At 46.8% G+C, this 27009-nt stretch overlaps 1 protein-coding gene across 14 annotated transcripts in view; it reads right to left on the reverse strand.

The window, feature by feature from the left end:
* The window catches only part of PTPRF (protein tyrosine phosphatase receptor type F), a 391114-nt gene that overhangs the window by 74674 nt on the left and 289431 nt on the right, over positions 1-27009 (reverse strand). For all 14 annotated transcript variants that reach the window (XM_074876247.1, XM_074876260.1, XM_074876256.1 and 11 more), the window contains 2 exons: positions 18441-18551; positions 1571-1840 (listed from right to left, as the gene is read on the reverse strand). In XM_074876247.1, coding sequence (XP_074732348.1) covers positions 1571-1840; positions 18441-18551 — 381 coding nt within the window. The remainder of the gene's footprint in view (positions 1-1570; positions 1841-18440; positions 18552-27009) is intronic.

A 27009-nucleotide genomic window follows, 5' to 3' on the forward strand; every position in this document is an offset into this window, starting at 1 on the left:
GAGGACAGATGACACTCATCCAACCTTTCCTCCAGAGAGCTGCAAGCTTAACTCTTGCCAGCTCCTGCGTGTGCAGCCTGCATGCGAGCAAGGGGAAGCTCAGGTACCCTCGATGCACTTACTGCAACCACTTCTGTGTCATCTTGCTTCCCCTGTCTGCCCTGCAGTCTACTTTCCAGCAAGCACAGGAGAAGCAACACTGGGTTAAGGAGTTAGGGACAGAGGCAGTAAGATATCCAGAGTGAAAGTACAGAAAAGACAGACAGAAAAACAAAGAGGAAGGCAAAGGGCTAAAGGAGCTGAGCAGACCGCTCCCTGTCCTGGGGGTCTCCGCAGTCCTGGGGTGGCATCACGTCAGCCAAAGAGGGAGCAAGGCAGAGTCATCCCACACACAAAGAGGTAAATACTCCGAACCATCAGTGCAATGGTGCAGTTCTCACCTCCTCCCTCCACATCCAAACCACCTCCCTATCATGTCCCTTTCTTCTGTTCACTCTTGGGTGTGTACTATAACCAAGGCAACCCCTGTGCTCTGTAAGAAAACAGGGGCTGGAAAAGGTACTGACTAGCAGGCACTGTGAGTAAAGGGAGCGGTGTGTGGCTACGGTTAAAAGCATCCTCTGACTAACACCAGGGGAAAGAGAATTTGCTGTTAAACTCCAGGTCAGAGAGGGCTAACACTCAATTCTGTGATTTGTTCAAGCAGGGACTCGGTGCTAAAGGTGACCATGGTGCTGGAGGGGGCCTGGAAGAACAGACAGACTCAAAAGATGACATATCTGTGGAAATCTGAGCTACAAATCAACTGCAATGAGAGGAGGAAAGGGATAGTGTGGACCTACTTGGCCCCAGATGGGAAAGGCAGGACACATACTTCAGCCTCCCATTAGGGAGCTGTCTGGGTGCGCTGTACCCAGCAGTCCGTCCTCTCTGGGGCAAAGCTACCTGTGAAACGGCAGCAGGAAGCATGCCTTAAGGACAGCAACAAAAGAAAGGGGAAGAGGCAGAGCAGTAAGGGAAAAAAGAAACAGGAATATGCAGCAATTTTAAAATAAATGTGTATAGCTCCTCCCTGCAAGGAGGAGGATGTTCATTCTACTGAGGCCCACAGACGCTTCACATTGCTGAGATTAACCTTCTTGTCCTGCCCTTACTGCAAGAGAACATCTCTGTGCAAACAGTTCTCTGACTGCAGATATCCAGAGCCCCCTGCCCCAGCACAGCCCGTGGCCTGCTGCTGTGCTGAGCTGATCCTGCTGATGCATGGAACAAGTAGAAATTGCTGGGATGAGCACAGACTGAGTGAGGTTCCCTCATGGCATAACAGGGACAGAGCCTGACACAAGCCTGTCTCCCACCATGCCACGTGCAGGGAGAGAGGAAATGACCTCCAAAGCAAATACTATACTCTGAGCAGGAAAAAAAAAAGTTGCGGGTTTGGGAACCTCCCTTGCAAGGTGGAAAAGTCACAGGAGACTGCAGTCAGTTGGCTGCACCCAAAAACACTTTGACAAAAAGCTACACCATTGAAACCCAAGCAGGAGCACCACAAGGAATAATAATTCCTTACCTTTGACAGTGATCTGGGCTGTGGCTTCGATCATGCCGAGGGAGGAGATGGCCACACAGGTGTAGTTGGCAGACTGCACGATGTTATTCAGCTCCAGGACGTTCCTACCGACGGGCATCTCATCCTCTTTGGTCAGTTCCTCCACACCAGCCATCCACTTCACGTAGGGCATTGGAGCACCTACTGCCACGCACGTGAGGTTCACACTCCCCCCAGGCATCACCTCATGGTTGCTCGGAGGGATAGAGAATCGAGGAGCAACACGCCGCACTGAAACAAGGAGGAGACAGCTAGTAGGGTCACAGAACCAGCAGAGAGCACTCAGTTGCATTGCGGGGATATGTGAGGGGGGTTCAACGTTTTTGCCTGTCTATCCCTTGGGACAGATAAAATGAAGTGCAAAAGCTGTTCACTGCTTTGCCAAATTGCACACACTTTGCTCTCCTTCCTTAGCCACTGGCATCTTATTAGAAGAACTCATTAAGGGATGGCTCAATCCATTCCCTCCAAACATAGCCTTTTGAAATCATATTACTAACATGAAACATTCCTCCATTTAAATTACATCCCTCTAATTAGAGAGCATGCACAAATGCCAGTCACACACTCTCTCTGTGCAGGGCCCACTGAAGCTCTGCAAAACGGAATTACCTGCTCAATTTATTAGCTCTAGAGTAAAGCAACCCATCCCCTAAACCTCCCAGGGTTTAGGCAGGAGCAGCAGAAGGGTTTCTTTCTGAATTAGCACACGTGTGCTGCTAAATAAAATATAATTCCTTTCAAAATGTAACTCAGGTTCTACCTTGGCTCAGAAAAAATAGTCACCAGAGCTATATGACATTGTCAGGGCCTGAACAGATCACCTTGCTGGGCAGGAGAGAACTAATCCTGACAGATGTGAGATCATATCCCTTTTGACAGAAGAGAGCTGGGCTGGCAGAACCCTCCCCACCTTTGTGGCAGCACTTCGGGAGATGTATTCCTCCTTATTTCATTGCACAGCTTCTCTTCATATCAATCCCTTGCTGGGTATTTCATTCAAGACTTATTTGTAAGCAACTCTCAGCTACAATAAAGCTCTAAAGCTGCCTGCCATATGCATTCACGTCAGGAAAATGACACTGAGAAATGAGGCCCCTTCTTCAGGGTTAGTGTTATGGGCCTATTTAAGCAAGGGTAGAGAAACAACTGTGCTCGGTAAATCTTTGTCTCCTCTGGGCAAGCTCATTTTAGTCTGTAGTTAAAAAGGGAAACTGCTTGAACGTGTCTTGCCCAGCAGCCTTGCCCTCCTCTAGCCTCCTCCACCAGAAAGGCAGCCCCAGAACATCAGCTGGGTTCACAACTGACTGGCTCTCCCTGCCAATGATGCTCCTCCATCAGTGCATCGGGCTGGCGGAGCAGCGAACAGCTGCAGCGCTGGGGGCAGGCGGAAATCGGGCAGGAGCCTGAGCGGTGCCAGCTCACAACATGCCGCAGGCATGACCGGCCCCACAGGCACTGGGGTTCCGGGGGGACACGGTTCTGCTGGCCTGGCTCCTGCCACCACGGCGTCTCCGCAGACGGTAAAGCTGCTGACAGCCCGACAAGCCGCAGAGGTGTCAGCTCTGCTTGCCAAGCTGACTCTCCCCAAATCAAATTTCACTAGTGCTCTCTTTGATGATTCATCCCCAAACCAACAGGCTTGCAGAAATAGACTGAACACAGAAGCCCCCACGCTAGCATGTACAACAGAGCTAAGACTTCGTGATAAATTAGACAATACTGTCAACATCGTGTGTGTACTACACATCGTCTCGGTGACAAAACAGGGCTCATTAGCTCCTTACCAGCCAAGGGAAGGATAACTTGCTTTGTTTTATTTTTTTTTTGTTTTGTTTTTTGTTTTTTAATGTCTAAATCCAAAGTCTTGCTGGTTGTTTCTTTTAATCAATTATTAAATCTCAGATCAATAGCTACATGAGCGATTGCCAGTGAGGCGTTACCTGACTGACGGGGCAGAGCTCCCCAAACGAGACAGAACTGAAAGTGTACTCAAGTGCTACACAGTCATGAGAATACGGAGTTAACCTGATGGACATGGCAATGGTTCAACATGATGGCGTGTATTTCCAACCAAAGCATCCCAGCACCATTCGTTAAGAGTCAGGTTTTGTTTTCCAATGAACATGGCGTTGAATTTTTCCAGGTAGCTGTTCGATTCTGTCCCCATCCAAGGACCAAACCCACCCACCCAGATTGTATTAAAATAAAAAAGAGCAAACTTTGAGGATAAAGCCATAGGTGTGCAGAGCACTCACGCACATGCACCAGGCAAACAGACTGGCAGGCACCAGAGGCCACTACAGAGTCAGAAAGAAAGCAGTGCAAGGACAGGACAGGGAGAGGGAAAGTGCACAGGAACTTGCACACAGGGACATGGGAAGACAAGAGGCCATGCAGCAAGGTCAGTGCCCAGCATGCACAAACAGATTTTGACTCCCAGCCCTGTGAGACCAGAGGCAGCACAGCACGCTGCAGACTCCCCTGCACCCCACACTGTGTCCCTGTGCCAAGCACCGCTTTCAGGGTGCTCCTGAGGCCATGCTGAGCCCCATCAGTGCTGTGTTCCCCTTGATGTGTCCTGCAGAGGCAGTGCCTGTGGGCGCTGCAGTCATCTCTCCCTGGGGAAGCCAGGAACCAACCGCTCCTTGCTCCCCTGTGGACAGCACAGGGGAGATGCACTTCAAAGGGCTGGGGACTCTCAGCAGCACTTCACAGAGTGAAGGGAATGGCTGAGCCTCTTTGGAAGTGCCTCCCCCCTGTCCTACCCACAGGGGAGCAGCAGAGGTGGTTGGTGCGTACAGGTGCCTAGAGAAAGGATGAATGGCAAGGAAAACTCCCCTGCAGATCAAACCATACAAGAGGGTGGGCAGGCTGCAGCACTGCCAACCTTGACATGGGCCATGCCTCCTGCACACCGCAGCCTGCGAAATGTTGGGAAGCTGTGGGGGGCCTCAGGTCTCAAGCATGGCAACAGGTGAGCAGTTAAACAGGCCTCTGCGGTGTATTTTTGCAACCCAGAAGGGCTGAGTCGGCCTCCCCTTGTTAGCACACCAGCAGAGCTGCTAAGATGGGCTCATTGCTCCGCACCAGAGAGCAGCGGTGCCCAAGGCACTGCAGCTGCTAAAAGTGGATGCCATGCGTAGGGGTCAGCTCTCAACATGGGAGGCGGGAGGGGGGTCAGGGCAATGCCTTCGGTGAGAGATCTCGCCTGGACAGTGCTCTGGCAGGAGTGAGTGCAACGGAAGGGACAGGCTCCATCAGCCTCCCATCCTCTTGGGGGATAATTGGCAGCTTCTTGTCCCAGTCAGTACGGAGGGAGAAGGGGAGATGCTGTCAGTTAGCATTAGTGAGAGCTGGCAGAGCTCTCATAGCAGCTTGCAGAGCACCATCAACACATTCCTCAGGCTCAAGCCAGCGATTTAAGTCGCTTGCTTTTCTAGCATAAGAGTCTGGTAATAATTTAAATCAGTATAACTCCTCATTCTTAGAATTTCTGTCCAATTTACAAGTCAAATCACATGGGCTAGCACAGCCCATGATGTTACCTTAAGTGCTGCAGAAAATTTTGTTGTTCTTCATTTATCGCAGCGATGAAATTTCCCTTTTTATTACAATTTTCTTGACAAGAATTTGCAGTATTTTTTTTTTTAATCTTCTTTTTGGATAAAGATCAGAGAAGGTGGTTTGGAGGTTTTGCAAGAACAGCACAGGGAAAATTGCTGTGAATATTAAAATGATTTCAATGGACAATAGTATAATTCAGAGGTTTAGTTAAACCAGCAGACTGTCAAAAATGAGATTCATTGTCATTCATCCCAAGAATAGGCATTGTAAGGGCTCTGTGCTGCCCCACTATTCAGCACGCCTCCCCGTAGAGAGCGTTCCCTGGGAAGTGAAGTGAAACCCCAGAGTGGTGAGCAGTGCAGCGCAACCTGAGCCTGTGCCCTGGATCCCACAGGACAGGGAGAAAGGACAGTGTGAGACTGGTTCCCCACTCCCTGCAGGGACCGTGGCAAGGAAGGAGGGGAGCAGGCAACACAACAGCCACAAAGGTTAAGACTGAGAAATGTTAATAATTCAGCATGCATTAACATGCACATTCCTTGACTTGAGAGCAAAGAGCATGAATCGATTGCCCATCTCCTGTCACCACGGGAGTGGCTGTTTCCTAACATCTCAGGTTCCCTCTGAAAGTGATGTTACCTCCTCGGAGAACCAGGGACCCCCCTTCCCTGCTGCTGTCTGCAAGAGTTGTAGATTCTGAGCTCTGGGCATGAGTGCTCAGGGCTCACAGGCTGGTGCTCTTAGCCCCTCTCTTGTGTGCTGAGACACTGCTGGCATACAGCAAGGCTCTGCTGGAAACACAACAGTGCCAGGAGGACTGCCCGTGCTTCCAAAACTGCGCGGTGCTGCTAGGGAAGGGGAAACCAAATTGCTTCTCCCTGCTGGCTGTCTTGGCCACAGTACAGCTGAGCAAACGACAATGCTAACACCCCTCACTCTAGCTTGCAGAGATGCAGGGACCTCTACTTGCCTGCTCTTGCTTCTGGGTTTCATTCCCACCATGCCTACCTGGCATCTGTCTAACTCTGGGCTTCATCCTCCCCCTTCCTGGCACTCCCATCGCAGGCTCACTGGGTGCTGCCACATGGCGATGGAGCCTGTGCTCTGCACGCTTCTCCGCTCCTCTCTGAGGCAATCCCAGATGCTCTGGTCCTGCATCACTGTCCTGACACCCTCTCCCCTTTGCTCTTCCTCTGCACGAAGGAACAGCAGTCTGATGCCCCGTTCGCTCTGAAGGAGGAGCAGCACTGCCTGCGCTGTGCTGCTCCTCCCTGGCCCTCAGCACAACAAAGTTCAGAGGGCTGCATTCTAACCTCCCAACTGGGATGAGTAGTAGAGAGTGATGCAGTGGCACATCTTTGAGAAGGTGAGACTACCTTACTCCAGCCAGGCAAGCTGGAGGATTCTTGGTGCACAGAGTGGGCTCTTGCCCTTGCCACACTGCTACCCTGCCCAAAACTCCCACATTCCTCAGGAACCACCTCCTCAGTCGGGAAGGAGTGAATTTAGGAGATATCCTCAAACATGATCATCGGTCTGCATGGTTTACTCATCTGTAGACACTTTTCATCTCTCCCTAGTGCTATCATTTTAAGGAAGGACTTCAAATGGAAAGGCAGTTGCTGGAGTCTCACAATCTATTGACAGAATCAACAGCAGGAGAGGAAAAATTGGAACCAGAAAAAATGCATTTACAGTCTAATCTTGTGCTCAAACAATGCTGTACTATTTATGCTCCCAATGCATCCTTGAGTGCTGACATTTTATAGACAATTTCCAAAACAGGGCCTTGCCATTTTTGGATTATATTTCAGCTATAACTTTTAGGTCTAATTATTTGCGCTGACAACCACGTATAAAAGAGGATATATCATTACAGTGGTGCAGCACTGGAGACACATCAGCATTCAGCATACTGACATACTAATAGCAAAGTAAGGGAGAGCAAGATTGTGGAGCTATGCAATTTGCATTCACTCTCTGAAATTTCTCTGATGAAAATAACACAACATTAAGGAGGGGAATAAGAGAAAGGATCCACTGTATCAAGATAAAATAACTCGTTAATAAATAACCTTGTAGCAGTCACAGAGCAATAATTAAATGCATGGGTGAGCAGTACACAGTTTTAAGTAAAGCTGGAAAAATGTAAGATGTAATTATCAGTGCCAAACAAATTATAAGCACGGCAAATCCCAATGGAATATTTAGAAACTAATTTCTGGCTTCACATTAAATATTTGTGTATGTGGGTATTTTTGGTGGGGTGGGAAGGAGGGGTCGACATAAAGAATGAGAAATTATCCACTCCTGCTGGCTTATAACCATTCTCGGCTGCCTCCCCTCAGCTAAACCATGTGGCTAAAACGTTTAAGTGCCCTGTCAAAGGTTTATTCTCCAAAGGTGCCTGAGCCATCACAGCGGTGCTCCAAATTCACTGAAATCTGCAAGGCTTTAGGCCTTGGCTTTAATTTCTTCTTTTTTCTTCCTTTTTCTCATTTTTCATCATTGTCTTGGGTTCAGGTAATTTTATCCTCTACGAAATCTATTTTTAGAGGGTAAACAACAAGGGCCCTGTGCCTCAGTACAATCTAAATGAGAGCACGTTCCAGGGAGAGAATGGGAGCGAAGTCAGTGTACTGGAACAACTGCTATGACAACTTGTTAAAACTTGTTCCAATAATGATTATAAGATCAACTCACGCAGCTGCCTGATGGCACGTGTGAAAGGAGCCAGGGTCTCTTCCCTGTGTCACCCGGGAGCAGTGCCGGGCTGAAGAGCCGCTGCAAGCATCCCTCTCCTCCAGTGCCGTGTGGAGGGACGGACCCGCAGGAGTCATCTCTGGAAACTAGCTCAGGACTTCTGCCAAAAACACCAGCTTTCCTAAGCATGAAATCATGAGTGCCTCAAACTAGGTCTTGAGCTATATTTAATTTAAAAGCTGGAGTCGCCTTTCACTACTGTCCTTTATTCACCTCCGGCTCTCTGAGGGCAGCAGGACAGTGCAGAGCAAAGCATCAGGTTCTTCTGAGTGGCTACCAGCTCCTGTGCACATCACCACGGGCCTCTCTGAGCCATCCTAGGCAAGGCCGGGGCCACTGCCAGAGCTCCCTGCCTTCCTGCCAGCAAGAGAAAGCCCCAGCCCCAGGGAATAAAGGAGAGGCAGACCTGCTCATGCAAAGGGCCTTTGTCTGACCATAGAGAACTGGGGACTGCCGAGGAGTAGGGAAGCTGCCTCAGCACGAGGCCCTTGCATCTCCCAGCCACCTGCCCCTGCTGCCCTGTGGCAAGGGAGGGCAGCATGCTGCGTTCTCCAGCTGAGATCAAAAGTAAGCTTTTCGCCTCTACAGAAAGTTAAAACTTGTAAAGCTACAGGAAAAATTGAGGAACCTGCTCTCCCTAGCAGCTTGTGAGGGGACTGGAGATCATTGTGATCTCTGCTTCCGAAGACCGCTCTTGATCTCCGGCCAGAACGCAGCAGCAGTTTAGAGGCACTGGCACCTATAGCACAAGTAATGGGTTAGAGAAGGACCCCACATACAGCAGCATGCTCTTCTTCCCATCCTACCTTTGAACAAAACCGCCCTGGCTGGTGTTTGCATGCAAAATATATTCTGTGCATTTTAAATCTCAAGCAACAAAGGCATGCAAGCAAAATATCAATGCCATCACCAGAGTCACAGCAAACAGTAAGCAGATTTCATCAGGCACACTGTGGCCGTGCCTGGAAGGGAGCCAGAGTCTGTAGGCCCCCCCCCGCTTTTGGGGATGGCTCTCCTCTCCCTACTGGAAAAGTCCCATCTGACGTGGTGTACTGTAGATGGATAAGAAGTGAAAAGGACCAACCTTCTCGCTGATCTGAGAGATGAAAGTTTGTTTTGTTTGATGGCAGAGTGCGATGAAGATGAGGAGGGAATAAAAAAAGACAAGGAAAAACACAGAGAGTAAAAACAGGCCAAGCTTCATCTGTCCGCACACCACTGAAACGACAAGACAAGACTACAGAGGTCAGCCACGACTTCCCACCGTGCACACACAACACTCCACGTCATGGACAAGAGTGCACCACACCCACACCACTCTGGCCTGGAGCAGGGCTGGCCCCTCCGCCTCCCTGACCTGCTCACCGCTCCTCGAGGCAGGGCGGAGGGGACTGCACGTCCCTCACATACTCACATGGAGGGTGCTTCGGGGGCAGCAGCGCTGGGCCAGATGCTGGAAGCACAGACACGTTTACATGTGCAAAACACTCACGCACACGCACAGAGCAAGGGACTCCAGCCATCACACAAACTGACGTGCTCTCACACACCCGCTCCAGCTATAAAGATGATGGTAAAGGCACTTTAAACCCATTGACCACACACTGGGAAGAGCGTATACGTGGATCCGTATTTTATCAAGTATGAAAGAAATGCTCCAAAAGATGGAAAATCTTCTATCATGAAGAGCCGTTCCCCTCTCCAAACAAAGAGCTAAATGCAGCAGAGAGGTATTAGGCAAGTGACAGACATGCGCAGTCTCAGCTGGGCTCAGTTTCGGGAGAGCCTTATTGGTACACTGTGCTGCGAGTGAGAGGTGGACAAGAAATCAGAAGGACAAAAACACCCAGAGAGAATTGAGCAGGTCCCAGTTTTTGTTCCTGCGGGAGAGACAGTAGAAGGTTAGTTGCATTTTCCTTATAGACAAAGGAGATCTTATTTCTCTAGCAGGAGTGACCTCACTCCAGCTACAGATCTGTGGCGTATCAGCTGTAATCGAACCCTCGCTGAGAGAATACAGAAGTGGATTTGATAGTTAAAGACTGCTTATGAGTCACATTTTTGATAGGGAAGGAGAAGGTGGGGGGAGGAATTTGCTTTCCAGCAGAAACACTGCAAATTAGAGAACAGCATGTGGCATTATACAGTGCAACAGTACAGTCAGCCATTTCCAGTGATTAGAGGACACAATTTTAACCAGCACTGACATGGTACAGACCAGGCAACAAACTGCCAATAACAGCTACAACAGTGGCCTACGAAGTGTAATGGAGCTTGCAGGAGAACAGCAAAACAGTTGATTATGTTTCTTCAATTGAACTGATACCAGGGGGCCAGAACCAGCCAACTTGGAGCTTAACTACCCCATAACCGAGGGCCACATCCAGTGAGGACCCCCACCCAGACATCCTCAAAACAAACAGTCCTATCTTAAATTCCAGGTTTCCTCTGGCCTGCTTCAGACATGCAATTTACCTCTTGGTCTACGAAACATTAACATAAGGCTCATTTAATCCTGTGAGACCCTGTTATGGGAGGGAACCTCTATTGCTGCTCCCAAGCCACCACTTTATTTCCTAATCTAATGGAGCGTATCACATCTGCATGGCCTCAGCAGACAGCCAGGGGCTTCTGCTTTCTGCTCAGCTCTTCCCAACAGGAAGGATTTGTTTCCTGCCCTTGCCCAGGAAGGACACTGCTTCTAGCAAACCAGGTGTAACCGTGAACAGCTGCATTTCTGGAAAGCAGCACTAACACTGCCACAGGACAACGCAAACTCCAAGTGCTGCAAGCTTGGACCAACTTGCTGCACCTCTTGGGACTGTGCAACTGAACAGCAAGAGGCTGGCGTGAAGGGTCTAAAACTGGTGGATGATGCTGAAACAGTTATGGGAACACCCGTCCCTGCTGCAGAAGCACAACAGCTGGAGAGCCTCTCCCTGCCCTTGGGAAGGCCTGACAGACCTCAGCCATATCAAGGGGACTTGCTGTGGTGCCACTTGGCCTGCCTGGGGGCAAAGTGAGGGGTGCTGCTGCAGCTGGGGAACGGCCATGAGCTCTGTTTTGGGGAGCCTGGCAGGGAACACGCTGCATCAGTGTGCATGGACAGGGTAGGCTCCAGCAGTGGTTTTCCTCACGTGTTGACACTTCAGATTAGAGTTGGAAAGGTGAGGAAACACATGTGAAACACGCTAATTCAAACAGATTACTTTCTGGTCTGTCAAACAGGAACAAGTTTGGGGCCTGTTATTTGTCACTAATTGCTGGATTATCTCTTAATCTCTTATTATATTAGTGGCTTACGGGGAATAAAAACCAGTAGCAGGCTATTTTGGAACAGCTGTAAGGAACACCTGGGCAGAAAGTTCTCTCTCCCTTCCCTTTAGTTAATGCTTAAACAGCTGCTGCTTTATCTGAGATAAACCTGATAAATGGTAAATTGAAAGTTTCATCTCCTTACATATCCCATTCACATGCTCCCTTATCTCCAGTTCTCTATCAATGTCACTCCTAAGCTAAAAAGGATGTTTTACCAACAGTTTTTCTGTTTTTAACAAAACAATGACTCTAAGCAGTGACAGTAAATAACATCTGCCCTGGCCATGTAGGGATTTAAGGCTGGGGTTACCCAGAGCATCCCCTGTGTAGAATACCATGGCTCACTAAGCATGCTACTGTGTTCCCACAAACCTGAGCTGCCTGGCAGCTAACTTGAACATGTCAGTCTATGTGCAGGACAAAGCAAGTCAAGTCACAGCAGAAATGCCAGCAGAGGATAGCAAACTCTAGAAGGTAAAAACAGGGCTCTTTTTGAGATCTGAGTTGAAACAGCAAAGAAGCAAAGAGCGAGGCCATATCAAGAGACACGTCTGCCAGCCCTAACTGTCAGAAGGCTCCAGTGGCTTTGTAGGCAGAAATTCCCATGCCGACCGAATTTGGCTTTTACCCTGCCACAGACATCCTTGTCTTATGCAGCAGCAGCAATACTCTAACCACAGCAGCTTGTTGCAGAAAGAATGAATTTGGGCTTATGGGAGGCTCTGCTTTTGTGTATTCTCGGGCATTAGCTTCCTGAAACAAGGCAGGGGGCTGCGGCCAGGATATGAACGCACAGGTCTGAGAGTTTAGATCACTAGCTCAAACAAAGGAACACATTTCTAAAGCTTTTCAGAATGGGAAGCTAATACTTTCCTGAAAGCAACAAGAAAGTTCATTATCCCAATTGGCTCTGCAATTCTGCTGGGAACTGCCAGTATCTGTCCTGTGCTGAAAACCCTCTGGTGCTATGCAAGGCATTATTAATATAAAGACAAACCCAGACACTTTGGAATCCAAAAGACAGAAGGGTTAACAAAAACCCAGAGAGGGATGAACCTGTTCCTGCTTATCTCCAAAAGCACATCTTGTGTCTCAAGGACTCCACATAAATCAAATTTTATCCTTTACAGCTTTTAGAGGTATAGAGGAACAAAAGGACAGATTGTCTTTTTTACGCCAGATTACATGAGAATAAGACAACCTCCCATTATATGCAATGAACAATGTTCTCATGCCACAGTGATGAGTATATTCCATCCTAGAGAGACAGACAGGATGCTCAGGGAGCCCAACCATCCTCTCCCATTCATAGTGCACACACATGCATGCATGAATTCAATTAAGAGCAGAAAATCTCAGAGCACCAGAGATGGATTTCCTAGCCCTTTGTGCAAGTGGATACGGAAGGGGAGGGAACAGACATTTAGTCGGCAGATACGCAGGCCTAATTGTTTCACAGATGTCTATGCAGGTCATGTGGGGAGGAGGGGGAAATAGGTCTCCAAGTCCATTTCTGCGTTGCATTATCATGCACTGAGCCACCAACCACTCTCCTTCTATTTTCCATAAAGGTCATTTTACAAATAATCAGACTCAAGCCTCGCATTGCACTTCTAACTGTCAAAGGACTTTGTAAGGAATAAAACTGTTAAGCTTATTTAGTTGAGTTCTATGAAGCACATTTAAATCTTTAGATGAAATGTGCTAGCAGAAGGACAAATAACTATTATTTATTAAACCGTGATCATTATAATCATTAACAGCATAGCAAAATGCTCAGAGAAACACTGACTGTGAACATACTTCACCCCAGGAGAAGACATGGCAAAAATATTCACAGTAGTATGTGGGGAAGAGAAAACTTGGCAGAAGCCTCTATGTGCCTTTCCGTCTCAAAGCCAGCCAGCTCCAGTATGAGGGTACACAGCCGCAGCAGCACGAGTCGCTGTGCTGACTGAGCAGCAAACGTCTGCTGGTGCTGAGCGTTGTGCAGCTCTGGCCGTGCCGCTGGTTGCCTTCACTCCGAGCCTGCTTACAACCAGCCACGGTGCATCTGCCCAAACTACAGCTGCTCTGACTTTTGCTACAGCAGTACCTTCAGCATGGAGCAGCACCCGGGGGCAGAGGAAAAGAAGTTAAAAATACTGAAATCCCATAAAAAGGAGTGCACTTTCTTCATCAAAAGGTCACTGCTCTCTTGCACTGCTCTACTGCAGCATTATCTTGAGGTCAGGACTGCACAGAGCGTACACAGGGAGATCATGGCCCTTCAGACGTGCAGCCCTCCTCAGCCATGTGCCAACTGCTGAGGGGTAGTTACTCTGTGGCCTCTATTGCAGCCTGGTTTGGCTTCTTCTGATGATCCAGGGCAGACATCTGTCCGAAGCAGCGGTCTGGGTCATGCAGCCTGATTCAACCGCCCCTTCATGTTTCCTGTCATCCAGGCATCATCTTCACAAGTCTCTCCACAGTCTCTGCTTGTCTGTGATCACTGCCAGGCTCTCAAGCACCGGCAGTGCCCCTCTCTGGTCAGGTAATGTCATCCCCATCAGCCCCGATGAGAGGCAGGTTTAACGGAGCGCATTGCCAGAAGTGTGCATATAGCTGGGTTGTAAGCAAAAGTATTCCCCATCATTTAGCCATTTTTCAGACATCTCCAGTTTTGGTCGCTGACTGTGTGACCACTGTCCTCAGCTTTTACTCTTCTCCTGGCAATAGCCTCGAGCTTTGACTGCTGTTGCTATTTTAGCTGTTTGAATATTTCATAAGCAGAAATGTCCTTTTTAAAGGCTTCAAGTCTTGTTGCTCCAGGCCCATGTCAGTCAATCAGAATTATTATTATTTACACAAGGTCCCCACTGCAGTAAGCATCATATAGCTGCAAGTAGCCATTTCGGTGAGCTCGCCCTGTGTCTGAGCCTAAGCTACCGCTAAGTCCCCAGGTGTAAAACCCTGCGGAGGCCAGAACTGCTGCTAGGGACAGAGTCACAATCTGAATTTCCTTTTGGGTGAAGGTTTCTTGGCAAATAAAACTTCAGACTCCAAGCAAGTTTCCCTGCTGCCAAATGAAATGCTAGCCTGGCCTTTCAAAAAGCACACCAAGAAAGCACAGATTTTTGCAGTAATACCATTTCTATTTACTGCAGTCTGATTTACTAGTTTGTGATTTGGGGACAGAGGAGACAATTCAGTTCTAAATAGTCTTTTTAGAAAAGCAGCTGTGCAGCTACTTCTCTACAGTATGTGTAGCATTTTGGGCCAGTGAACTCACTGCACTTGCCCCACTGGACCATGCCTTGAAGGCCTGAAGAGCAGCATTTAAGAAGTGAGAACTGGGCAGGAGATTTCTCATTTGATGGGAAGTATGCAGCCAATGCTCCAGTAAGTACTGTTCTAATGGAATCTGCATTGCTTACTGCTGTAATCAGAACTAGGGAACACACTTAGTGAACTCCACAGTGTATTAATAAGGATATTCTTATACACTGTCTTCCTGCTCATCTGTTTCATTGAAGTAGGAAAAAAATAATGCCATGTGTAGAGAAAGAGAAAGGCAGAAAAAAACCCTTCATACAGGGAAAGAGTCAAATAACAGTGCCTCTACTGAGGGGAGCACCACACAGGCCACCACCTTCACAGGCATTTCATACGACAAGACTTCTGGCTGAAAATGCTCCTCTCTGTGCAGATGTAGACAAATGAAGAGTGAAATGTGTTCACAGAAAACCAATAGCGTAGGTGAATCAGTGCAATTATACCATACTCCCAGTGAGCATGATGAAATGACACCTTTTTTTTTTTTTCCACACTAGGTCCAATCTGCCTTCCACTTAAATCAATTTCTTGTATGTCTTGAATGAACTTCTTGGATTTTTGCTGCTAAATTAGACAGTAAGCTCTCTGGATTAGAGGAATCACATTTTCCATACGTTTCTACTCCCTTTCCTTCTCCCTGCAGCACCATCAAGTCCAAAATCTAATCATTGTTACGATGTACTGCGGCACATGTAACCAAGGACCACAAATGGATGAGTGTTCCCTCAGGATGGTAACGATAACATCCAGATCAGCACTGACAAGCATGCTTGTGCTGAAAGGGCAGGATAGGCATATGCCACTGTGACCCCTTTGAAGTCCCTGCCACACCCCAGATAGCCACCTTGCTCTGGCATGCTCCCCACTCTTGCCTTCACTCTGTTTTTGCTCCTCTGATGGTCTGGATGTTTTCTGCAACCCTCTGTGCATGGAGGGCTGAAGGGCAGCAGTGGGAAGCAGTCAGCTCCCAGCACTGGTCCCTCATCCCCATCCCGGCTCTGCAGTAGGAGACAGATAGACCTGTCAGTCCAGAAGCAGAAGGCTTATGAGGGTTGCTTTCCAGCACACTTAGTAAGATGAAAATAATAGCTTCAAGGAAAATGCATCCATTTTCCTTTACAAATCCCTGGTGTGGAAATGTTTTAACTTTTAATGAAGTCCATCTGTGCAGAAGTGCTGGCTCTAAAGGATTCAGAGAGACAAGACACTGGTGCAGCCTGCTCCTTCCTCCTCCTGTTCTTTCATTGATATAGGAAGCCCTGAGCAGTGCCTGGATACTCCTTCTCAGCACCCAGTATATTCCTTTGTTAGCACGAAAAATATGATAAAGATGCTAATGAGCCCGTGCTTTCTAACACAGCACACTCACAACGGATTACCTGGGAGGCTAGGAAAGGGGAGGACATGATCAAAAACATAAACCCCAAGAGTCAAGAGACAAACAGACATTTGAACTATTAAAAAAACAATAAGCTGTAAATGAGAGAAGGTACAAGTAGTCCTGAAAACTACACACGGTGGAAATTAGTACCACTGCTCAGTACTTAGCCATGCTTTCCGAGAAAGTGGCCAACTTCTTGGGTATTCACCGCAATGAGGTCAACCATTATGAAACCGCCATGCAGTGGTGGTGCAGCTGACACACTTAATTTCCTCTGTAATTTAGCATTAATTAATGTCTTCTCTAGTAAAGATGCAGACACTTTCTGAAGACCCTACTGGAAGTCACCGATCCATCTAATGACAACACTGTAGGTCTATCACAAGAAGAAAGAACAGGGGTTCTTTTATTCTGCATCCTAGACCTAAGAAAGCAAGATATTTTCATTTTTCTCCTTGCTTGTTAAAGAAATAAAGTATTGTTGTGGTTTGACTACCTTTCTGATGTCATTAATACAGTAACATGATTTTTTTTTTTGTAGAACATTTGCTCTCAGAAACTGTAAGCACAAATACCATCTAGGACCTAGTACGCACAGTGAATTTAATCTGATAATAATTTATGGGGTATCCTGTCTTAAATATACAGCAGGGCTTTATCAGGATCACACAGGTTGGAGACTGACGTTGTAAAGATTATGTGCAATAAAAAGGCTTGTTCCAAAAATTTATGTGTGAGAAAATTACAGTTAACAGCAAAGCATATGTCTAAGAACACGCTTTCTTCGGTGAATGTCAGGATCCTCTCACATGTGCAGACCATCCACGGCGCATTCCTAGGCCAAACAGGACAGATGAACCTTGCTGAGCAGCAAGTCAAGTGTAAAATTCAGTACACTCCTCAGTCCTACAGGATTCACTTGCTAAATCAAGTGTTCATTAGTAAGAAATCGGAAAGTTGTTAAGAGGAGGTTTTTCTACCTCTTGAAGCTTCTGTGCCTTTTTTCAGCCACATTGCTATAGAAAACAGAACATTGAGAGTCTGAGCATGTCACAGGAAGCAAAAGCATCCCAAATGCTGCAGCAAAACAGCTGGGTATCCACGCAAACCTATGCAGCAACAGCCAACCTGGTAACTAGGATCCTTCCCCTCAGAGTGCAAAGTGACAATCTGGAATGTGTTTTAGTACAGCTTGCCTGAAAAGCAAACTTGCAAGAACACAGGGAGTTTAAAATCATCCGTAAGTATATTGTGAGAGTGAAATGGGTGATTCCACTGCATAGATACAGCTTCATCTTCTGAATATCCTTAACTGGATACTTCAGTCTTCCAAAGACTCTTATAATCCAAATTACGCTGCAAAATAAAACAGTAGTCCCCCAGAATAAGCAAAAACAATGACAGCAGCCAGCCCTAGAAGCAAACACACAGCATGTGAAGACTTAATCATTCTTATGCCCCCTTTCCACACTAACCAATGCATGTACAGCTTTAAGATTGTGTTTTCTTTCTTCAAAACAGAGGAAGGAAGAAATGAAGATGAGATTTTATTACTAGACAGTCGATTCACTACGTGGAAATAAAATCTCGTTCTAACTCCCTAACAACAGTGGGTTCCACCAGCACAAGAATCTTCTTTCTCTTCTTGGGAAAATCCATAACTACATTTCCCAGGGGCTCCTGACCAGTGGCTCTGGTTATACAGAGTTCCATATGAGGCAACACATTTTTTTCTTGCTGAAATTAACAGAAAGCATACAGGGAATTTAGCCCTTGCTTCTCTCCAACCTAACTCAAACACCTTTAATGTTGAGAAAGAAAACTGGCAGGAGACTGTCTTAATGCAAAACCTAGCTATTCTGATATGTTGAAAACAGTTTTAAATGGGCAACATAGCATAACCATTAGAAAAATCACTTTACATGAATTGTGGCTAATTTCCAGCAGGTTCCCAGTGTGAGCCATTAGTACCCAGAGGCTCAATCATCGATGCATGTAAGATGGATTAGGACAACTCCAAAAAGCTGTTCAGTTTTTAAAGACACACATTCCAAAGCAGATGCCTAAATATTGGCTCACCTATAGCTGAGCACCTCTGGCTCATCAGAGCATAACCAGTTTTACACTATTACACCAAAGGTTAGTTTATACTAAGAAGATTAAGCACTCTTTAATCCCAATTAAAATAACCATGACACAAAGTTAAGGAGTTCAAGGGAGAAAGGAATTCCAATTCTGCCCATATTTCAACATTTTACATAACACCACATAAACAGCAAAAACAGATTTCCAGAAATGTGAGTCAAACTCAACGTGGATCAAAGATATCCTTGAACTTAACCTGCTGTTTTTTGAGCAAAAGGCCACATCACACAATCTGTAAAGTGTGATCAAGGCACTAAGACAGGGAACATACTCCTTCGCTGAAAACCATGGAGCCTTTTGGGCAGGAGGAGAGTGATCTCCATGGGTGGAAGCTGGTCTTACCTCGAACATAAAGGTTAGCTGGGGCAGAGTAGCGGGTTCCTGCGCTGTTGGTTGCAACACATTCGTATTTGCCTTGGTCTGACTCCTCGCTGTTCTCTATTTGCAGAGCTCCTGTACACAAACAAAATGACACAGACAACTCAGGTTATGGCAAATGGGGTAATTGAACAGCCAGCCTCAGAAAAGGAAGGCCATGCCCCACACATTTAAAGTGTCTTCCTGGATAAATATATTGTGACATTCCCTGGACCCACAGGGTACCAGCATGCAGCCAAAAGGTACCCAGTCTGCTGTTAGAAGCTTGTGAAATTGTTTATTGTTATTTTTTTTAATGTGCAGGGAACCAGCTACTGATGCATTTCCAACTGCCCCACCACTTATATTCATTGCTTCAATAAAGGAAAAACACATACACATACACACATATTAATTACAGCTTCGTATGGGACTCCTGTCTAATAAAAGGACCTTTAATAAGCCTTTAATCAAAACAGCCAAGCACAAAGCACACTAACTGTAGCTGTTTGTTTCTTATCTGATGCACACAAAGCCTAGCAAATGCTCAACAAATTGCGACCTTCCTGCAGAAACTGGCAGAGTCCCATCTCTCCCACCTCACCACCCCTCCTTCCAGTAGACATTCCCTTTTGAGAAAACACTTTGCCTTTCACCAGCTTTCTCCATGTCAATGATCTCCTTGTTCTTTCGAATTTCATTATACGCAATACAGAAAGGTCAGAAACTCATCTGAGACATCAAAGATACACACCAGTGCAATACACCCATTTTGCTGCATGGCGCTTGCATGAAAGCCACCCTCCCTTTGTCCCAGCAGTGCCTGCTCCCCCAGCTTTGGGTCAGGAACAGTTGCTTAGCCCAGACTGCAGGTTCATCAGGACACGATCTGATCCCATCCCCAAAGTGTCAGATGCATGAGGGGCAAATTTAAGTAATTGCAGTAATTGTCAGAGCACAGAGAGTAGCAATTTATGTGGGGAACCTGTGGAGTACTCATGATGTGGAAGTGAGTGCTGATCTAGGGTGGTTTTCTCTCATCTGCTCAGCCTATTCCACTGGTGTCCAGCACCACTTGGCCTGGGAGGCTGGTCCAACTTCTTGCCTAGCACAGATGACTGCAGAACTGGTCACATCTAAACTCTCCCAGCTGGACCCCATATGCAGACTAAAAGATGGAGATGCAGAGAAAGAAAGCAGCAGGATGCATATGACAGCAAGCTGGCACTGCAGGAGCGAAGGGCCGTTGGCCAGACACTGAAGCGGCTGGTGCTCAGCCTGCTTCCCCCAGGCAATGTGGGAATAATTTTTAAAGTGCCTCCAAGTACTCAGATTCTGCTGGTTAGGACTGCCTGTAAGAAGGGAACTCTGCTCACAAACCATATACTGAACTAAAAGAAAACATTAACCCCTTTGCTTGTAAGGATTTGAACTCATTTCTGCTTGCCATGGTTCAAAACGACCACTGAGAGCGGCACTGAGAATAGCTGGCGAAATTGCCTTCTCCCTTCTTGCTGGTTCAAGCTGCAGAGGTCAAACTCAGTTTTTCATATCATCAGAACAGAAGAAAAACTAATGTGAATCAACCACTGCCACCTACATTATTTAGAAGGATAAATCGAGACTGTAGCATAAGTCTATATGTCATGGGGAAAAATGAACTTCCCTGGGTTCTGCCATATAATAAAAATGATGTACAGAGCCCTCCCTATTGTTGCATTAGTGCTGGAAATGAGGCTCCAGCTAGACAGAGAAAGCTCGTTTGCAGAAGTCTTTCCATCTACTAACAAAAGGACCTGCCAGCTTTCCCTAGCCATGGCACTCTCTGGACACCCACAGGCCAAAACCTACAGAGCACTGTTGCTTAATTCAGGGAGAACGCTGAATTTCTACATACTATCTGGGAAAAACATCTTCAAGCAGACAGCAGCATGACAGGCAGTGGTGCAGGACGAAGCTTCCCAGCATTGACAAGATACAGAGAATCAGAGAATCTAGAAATGGAAAAGACCGATTAGGTTATCTTGTTCATCCCTGGGGGCCAGGGCAGTATTGCTCCCTGTTGTAAATGTACTTGTGTTCTGTCCAATCCCATTTTAAATGTGCCAAGTGATAGGTCTTTCACCACTTTCTCAAGGAATTGATGCCACAGCCTGGTTATGCTTTCTGTCAGGAAGATTTTCCTAAAACTCACTATTTATTATCTCCTTCTTAATTTCTGCTCATTACTCTGTGGGCACGCATGTGCTGCTGAGTTCATTCAGAGTGCTTGCATCAAGCTTGGCCGGGAAAAGCTGTTTGCTGCAAAACATACCCAAACTCAAAAAAAACAACCCACAAACAAAAGAGAGTGGATGTCATCACCCCGAGGAAGACCCTATCTCTGATTTAGCCTGTAGCCCTCATCAGCTGGCTGGGCTGAAAGCAGAGTCAGCTTCAGGTGACAGGCAGTGGTGTCTGCCTGGAAAAAATGAAGATCCCTAGATAATTCTGCCATGAACACATATCTTTTTATATGCCCCCTTTAGACATTTAATACATATCCCCGGTATTTATACCCTTTATACTTGTGCTCACCATGCCTCTTAAACGTTGGTTAGTCAAACTATTTTTTACCTCTAGGTACCTCAACATCATTGCTGGAGAGAGAAGAGGAAAACATAAAAGGATGAAGAAAATGAAGGCAGAAGGGAGTTTCAGATTACTTGCTGTTACTGCCTGTCAGTTCTGCAGCCAACGCGGACCAATTTCTAGAATCATACTATAAACATGTAACATGTGTCAGCAACTGTCTACAAACTGCTCAGGGACACTGGGCAAGGGATTCTGGGTTTGTCTGGGTTGGCACAACTGTTCAAACTGTGGTGCGTCAGAAGCAAGGAGAGAACCCAGAAAGCAGAAGGAAGTTAATGCAAACCTCTCAACTGAATCAGAAAGAAAATAGTTACTGCAATAAATCATCATTAGACAAACATACAGATCCCGCAGTATAGCTGACAGCTAGCAGGAAGTGGAAGGATCAGGGTAAACTGATGGCAGTCAGTGGGATTATAGGGGTTTTCTTGAAGGACAGCCTACAACTAAGTGATGGATACAGGAATGTGCAGGGTATCTCAGAGTACAGAGATTTATGAAGAAAGTTAAGAAGCTCAGACCATTGCTGGGATCAGAAAGCTGGAGACAGAAATGCACTCGAGCCTTGGGAAAAACTCCCTAAGTGTAAAATGCTCCGGGCCCTAGTTCAGTCATCCCAAAGAAAGGCAATAGCTTCATCTCTTGGAGGGTTCAAGTCTAGTCTGGACAGAACACAAGGAGCTACAGGAAAGGAAGAACAGTCCTGAGCAGCTCCTTTCCCTGAAGTTCATGGAAGCTGTATCCGAAGACCCTCAAAAGTGCAGTGAATTCTTTGCTTTGAGAAGTGCAAAGGACCTGATTTCTATTCCTAGCCCTGTTAACATCTCATCTTATAATCTGCGTCTCTGCAAACTAGGGCTAGGAAAGCTGATTTACTTTTATTCATTACTTTGGGATTTATGCTGCACAAGTTGCTGAGTAAGGTCTTGTTCACACAGGATGTTACTGCAAACTTCTCATACGGTCTCTTCCAGTGCTCCCGTGTCTGGTGTCTGGTCTCGTTTGCATGGCTGAGTCCTGATGTGCAATCAGACAGCTTGGCTTCAGTAGATGCACGAGGACCATCTACCACCAGGACATGCACATGTGTACAGAGAGGAGCAGCAAACAGCTTGTTTGGGAGCATGTGGGGCTCTGCAGAGGTAGGTGTGCATCAGAGCAAAGCCTCTCTGCTGAGCACCCTCGACCTCCGCTGCCTCCTAAGCATCCTGAACAACAGCGGGGCTCCAGCGCAAGAGGGGCAGCCATTCCTCACCATGTTGCAATGTCATGTTGATCTCGCTTGCAGCTCAGATCTGTTCCCGATAACACATCTCAGCTTATCAGGGAGCTGACAGCTCCTGAGAAAAACCATTGGCTGCTCTCCAGTGCCAGGGAGAATGGTGACAAGGCAGAGCTTTCTGGGGCTGAGAGCAGGAGCTGGCCCTGCTGACTGACAGGCATCCCTTATAGGTTCTTTACTTTGTGCTCCTTGCCAGTCCCTTCCCTCCTCTCCCAGCTTTTTCTTTTGCTCTTTAAACTTGGAGACAAACAGCAGCCCCGTTAGCAGCTCTCCAAGATACTTATCTATTCAAATATACTTGTGCTCAGGCAGAATCATTAGTTGCAGTGACAGTGGTTAAAAGAAGCATTTAAAAAGTGCACTGCACAGAAAGAGCATGGGGAAGGCAGATCCTGATAAGGGCCGCTTCTTGGCAGCGCTGGCTACTGTTGTGCCATGGAGGGCTTGTCACTCTCTCCTCTAGGTGACAAACCAAATGTAAAAGCTCTGAGCTGCCATACAAATTGATCTCTCTGAAATCCTGCTCTGTAGCTCATCAGGTGCTTGTGCTCTCCTCTCCCAGAGAGCACCGCATGGAGCTAACACAGCAGCTCTTGGGGCGACACTCTTCCTTATCGCTTCAGGTCGGAGCTCCATCCCCAGCAGTGGGAGCAGCTTCATTTCTCTAGCAGGGCATTCACAGCCTCAGACCCCCGGCTCAGAGTGGGGGCACTGGCCTTTTGCCCTGATTATAAAATTAGACATAAGTACCCAAGAGTCAGACGAACCAAGCTGTGGTTACAGCACTCATCTAAGGAAAGGACTTGTAAGGCAAGTATTAATGAACCCAGATACCTGACCAGGGCCCTTCCTCTCAGGGAAGGGGTAAATTTTGCCCACCCTGCACCCTAGAGCACATGGCTACCCAAAGCCCTCCCTTCTCTTTCCTCCTGCCTCCTACCAGCTTCTTCCACAGAAACACCACCAGACTTTTCCTGAAGCAGTATTCTTAGTCACCCCTTCAGCCAGTGCTTAGGTATGGGTCCCAATCCCCATCTGCTACAAACACCCTGGCTGCTGCCCAAGATGACCAACACCTGCTGTGGGAGATGTGAAAAACTGAAATACACCAAAACCATGCAAGAGTCACTAATAATAAAAATAAGCATGTCCCACATTTACTATTTTTTGTAATTTATAACAGCAGCATCTTCCAGCTGTTACAGAGGATTGCACCTAGTCTCCACCAGCCATCAGCACTGCAAAACAAGGTAACTACAAATATATTTTCACTGTTAGTGTTCATTATGGTCATTATGCCTGAGAGGCCGGTGATTGGCACACAAGGGGCCTATTCTGGATGGCAGTGCAGCTGAGAAATCACTCTCCTGTGCACCAGGAGAGCTGCTGATAGCACCCAACTGCTGCCACCGAGTTGGACTTGGGCAGAGAGGGAGCAGAGGAGACCTAACGTGCTTGGCAACACGAGGTCTCCTCTTGGACAGTGGAGTTTCAGGATGTTCTGATCTCTCACCAGCAGGCACAGGAAATCTCGGGGAACTCTGCATCAGAAGCAAAACTACAGCACTGTCAAATGCACAGTAATGCTTATATGCTTCTAAAGGGACATCAGTCAGTCTGAATCCCGACAGTAAGAAACATGTTATTACAAACATTTCCAGGCACTACCCCACCCAACCTCCCCTTGACACTGTCTGCTCCTGCAAGCACATCTTCTCATTTTGAAATCGTTTTCCTTTCGCTTTTATTTTGTGACTGGAAAAGCTCAAGAAACAGGAAAAAAATCCTATCACATACAAAGTGCAATCAAATGTACAAACACATGCTCAAGAAGAGACAACAAAATTCTTTTAGCTTCCTCTAATCTCTTTGGATAGCTTTATGCTCCAGCTCGCAGGATAGTGTCGAAATACTGGAGTTATATTTAAATCAGTTCACTCGGGACTGGAAAAGGTTTAGCTGCAGCTATACAGAAGTCGGTGCGGGTGTTTACCTGGCTTCCCAGACAGGCAGCTTCTGACACCCAAGTGAGCTGATCTAAAGTTAATTCAGACAGACCTCTGCTACGCTGACATCTGCAGGGAAGAAATACTCTTATGTATAGGAACCTCAGATATTTCCTGTGGTGACAGAAAAGTAACAAATAAATCTGACTGGAGAGTGATAATGCCTGAGATAGTGATATTTCTTTACCTCCTCATGTGAATCCGATCTAATGCCTGTTCAGTCCAGCACCCACCAGAAACACAACTGCGCTCTGCTCTCCCTTGCAGCCCGGGGCAGGAAAATGCAGCCAGGTTTCATAAAAGGTTGAGTGAGTCCAATTCCAGAGAAATGCTGGAAACTAACATCTTATATTCTACTTTGAAAATAAGAATGGGGCAGAACTTGCTTAAACATGGATTTGCTGATGCTATCTGTGGGTCACCTTAAGAAGCTAGCTATTGCCTAATCTGATGGGCATCTGCCAGCTCCATGCCTTTCTGATGAACAAATAGGGATTTCAAGATTAAATTACTATCTGGGGCAGCCCTGGAGGGGTAAAGAGTGAAGCTACAAATGGAGATTCTGAATTATAGATGGGAGCTCCTCCCATTTCAGGGAAGCCAGAGATGTCTTGGACAGAAAGGATCAAATATGTGAGGGTAAGGTCAAACAAGGTGTTTAGAGAGAAAAATCTCCTGTTTGGAGGGGTGCATGATAGAATTTCTCAGGTCATCCTCTCACTAACCCCATGCTGCTCCCTGTGAGTGGGTTCTCCGCTGCTCCGGCACAAAGGTAATGCTTAAACCTCCCAAGTACTCCAGACACACAACTCCTAGCAACACAGTCACAGCAGCACTTAAAACAAGCCAAAACCACCCCTTCCCCCCAAATATTATTACCAAAAGGGTTCATTAAGAGTCATTAGTTCACCCTTCCTTTCAGACCAAATTAATGTGGATTCCAAAGCATCAAACTTACCTTAATGAGGAACAAGAGTGCAGCTGGGTATAGAACATGGCAGAACAGTCACTTCTACATGGACACAACCTCACCATCATAAAAGCACTTTCATCTAATCTGTCGTTATCTTTAGAAATTCAATGACCTCCGTTTTAAATAAAAGGCATTAGGCTGACAGAAATCCTCTGGGAGAAGACAGAGAGCAGCACGTGGCTTCTGTTTGCTCTCACAGAAATGTCATCTTTGACATTCAAACAGGACACATATATTTTAAATAATGTCAAGAACATTCTTAAAATACCTCATCAGGACTCAGACGGGGGTGGGAAGTGGGGTGGGGGTGCGGGGAACTTATGTTTTATGAGATGGATGGTTCTTTCCACAGAGATGCGTTCGGTTCCCAAGCAGGACGTATGGAGCATCCACGTGGTTCTGGTGCTGAGTCATTAATGTCATCAGACAGGGCAGGCACGCAGTGAGCGCGCAGTGAGGCCCCGGGATGGCTGCACGCTTGGCGTGCACGGCTGGGAGCTCAGAGTGCCGGCTAGTTAGCATTCAATCTGTCATTTCATTTTAGGATTTGCAGTAGAAATAGGAGATGAGGAAATGGTTTAAGGAGCTTGTAACATCACAGCTGTCAATCTCCACCGTTCCAAAGGGAGGAATGACAGATATATAAGCCCATTCATATCAAAATAAAGTTTGCAGTTTTTCTCCCTGACCCAGATTTGCTACAGAGGCAACTTAATGCAAATACGCATCAAACGGCAATTCACATTTAGTCTAAAATCACTTAACAGGAGCTGAAAACATTAACCCCCAGCAACAGAACCAGTTCCAAAGAGTCAGACTATTAACTTCCAGCAGTGATTCAGGGGAAAGGGGGAGGGGAAAAGGGAGAAGGGGGAAAACTGAACTAACGAGATCATGTTGATTTGTAGGTGGTAGTCATTCTATCGAGAAATCCAGGGGTCAGTCAACAGGGGTAACCAAAATCACAAGAGAATTCAAAAGGGCCTTAGCATGTAACGCTGATTAACATGCTAAAGTTAATCTAAAGAGACAGCTTTGAGTGTTTAGGCTAGAAAAGACAACACTCCAACTGGAAAGTCATTACTGGTGCATACAGGCTGTGAAAACTAGCCAGGGACTGTGCACACTGGGCTGTCAAAGCAGGGGTGGGTTTAATTAATGAAGGCTTAAAGCAGCCAGACGTGCTTCTGATTTATCTGTTTAAAACAAATCTTTGTGCTGCAAAGCAACATCAGCATGTCCAGCTTGGAAAGGGGGGTCTGGGGCAGTGGTTCTCCACTCTGCCGCCACATTAGAGGCACACTTGAAAGGCAAACATGAGGAACGCAAACAAAGGTGCTCCTTCTCCCAGAGCCAGATTTGCTCAAACTTTCCAGAATTTCTCTCCTTCTGGTTAGAGTTTCATGTCCAGCAGCAGCGAAGAATTTGACTGTTCTCTTGTGAAAATGTTACCTCCTTACACTTACAAAGTAATCCATCTAAAACTCCCTAGACACAAAACCTCAGAGGCCAAAACTGCGTGGGAAGTTCAGAGACTTGTAGAAGTTGCAGGAGATGTCAACCCTGCTGTGGCGGAGGCCAGGGACCATTTTCCAGTTTGCAAACTTTCCGTTGAATAACCCCCTTTCAACAGTGCAAAATTGCAATGGATGAGTCTAC

This window comes from Strix uralensis, chromosome 8 (genome assembly GCF_047716275.1).
Source record: "Strix uralensis isolate ZFMK-TIS-50842 chromosome 8, bStrUra1, whole genome shotgun sequence".
NCBI classification, from domain to species: domain Eukaryota; kingdom Metazoa; phylum Chordata; class Aves; order Strigiformes; family Strigidae; genus Strix; species Strix uralensis.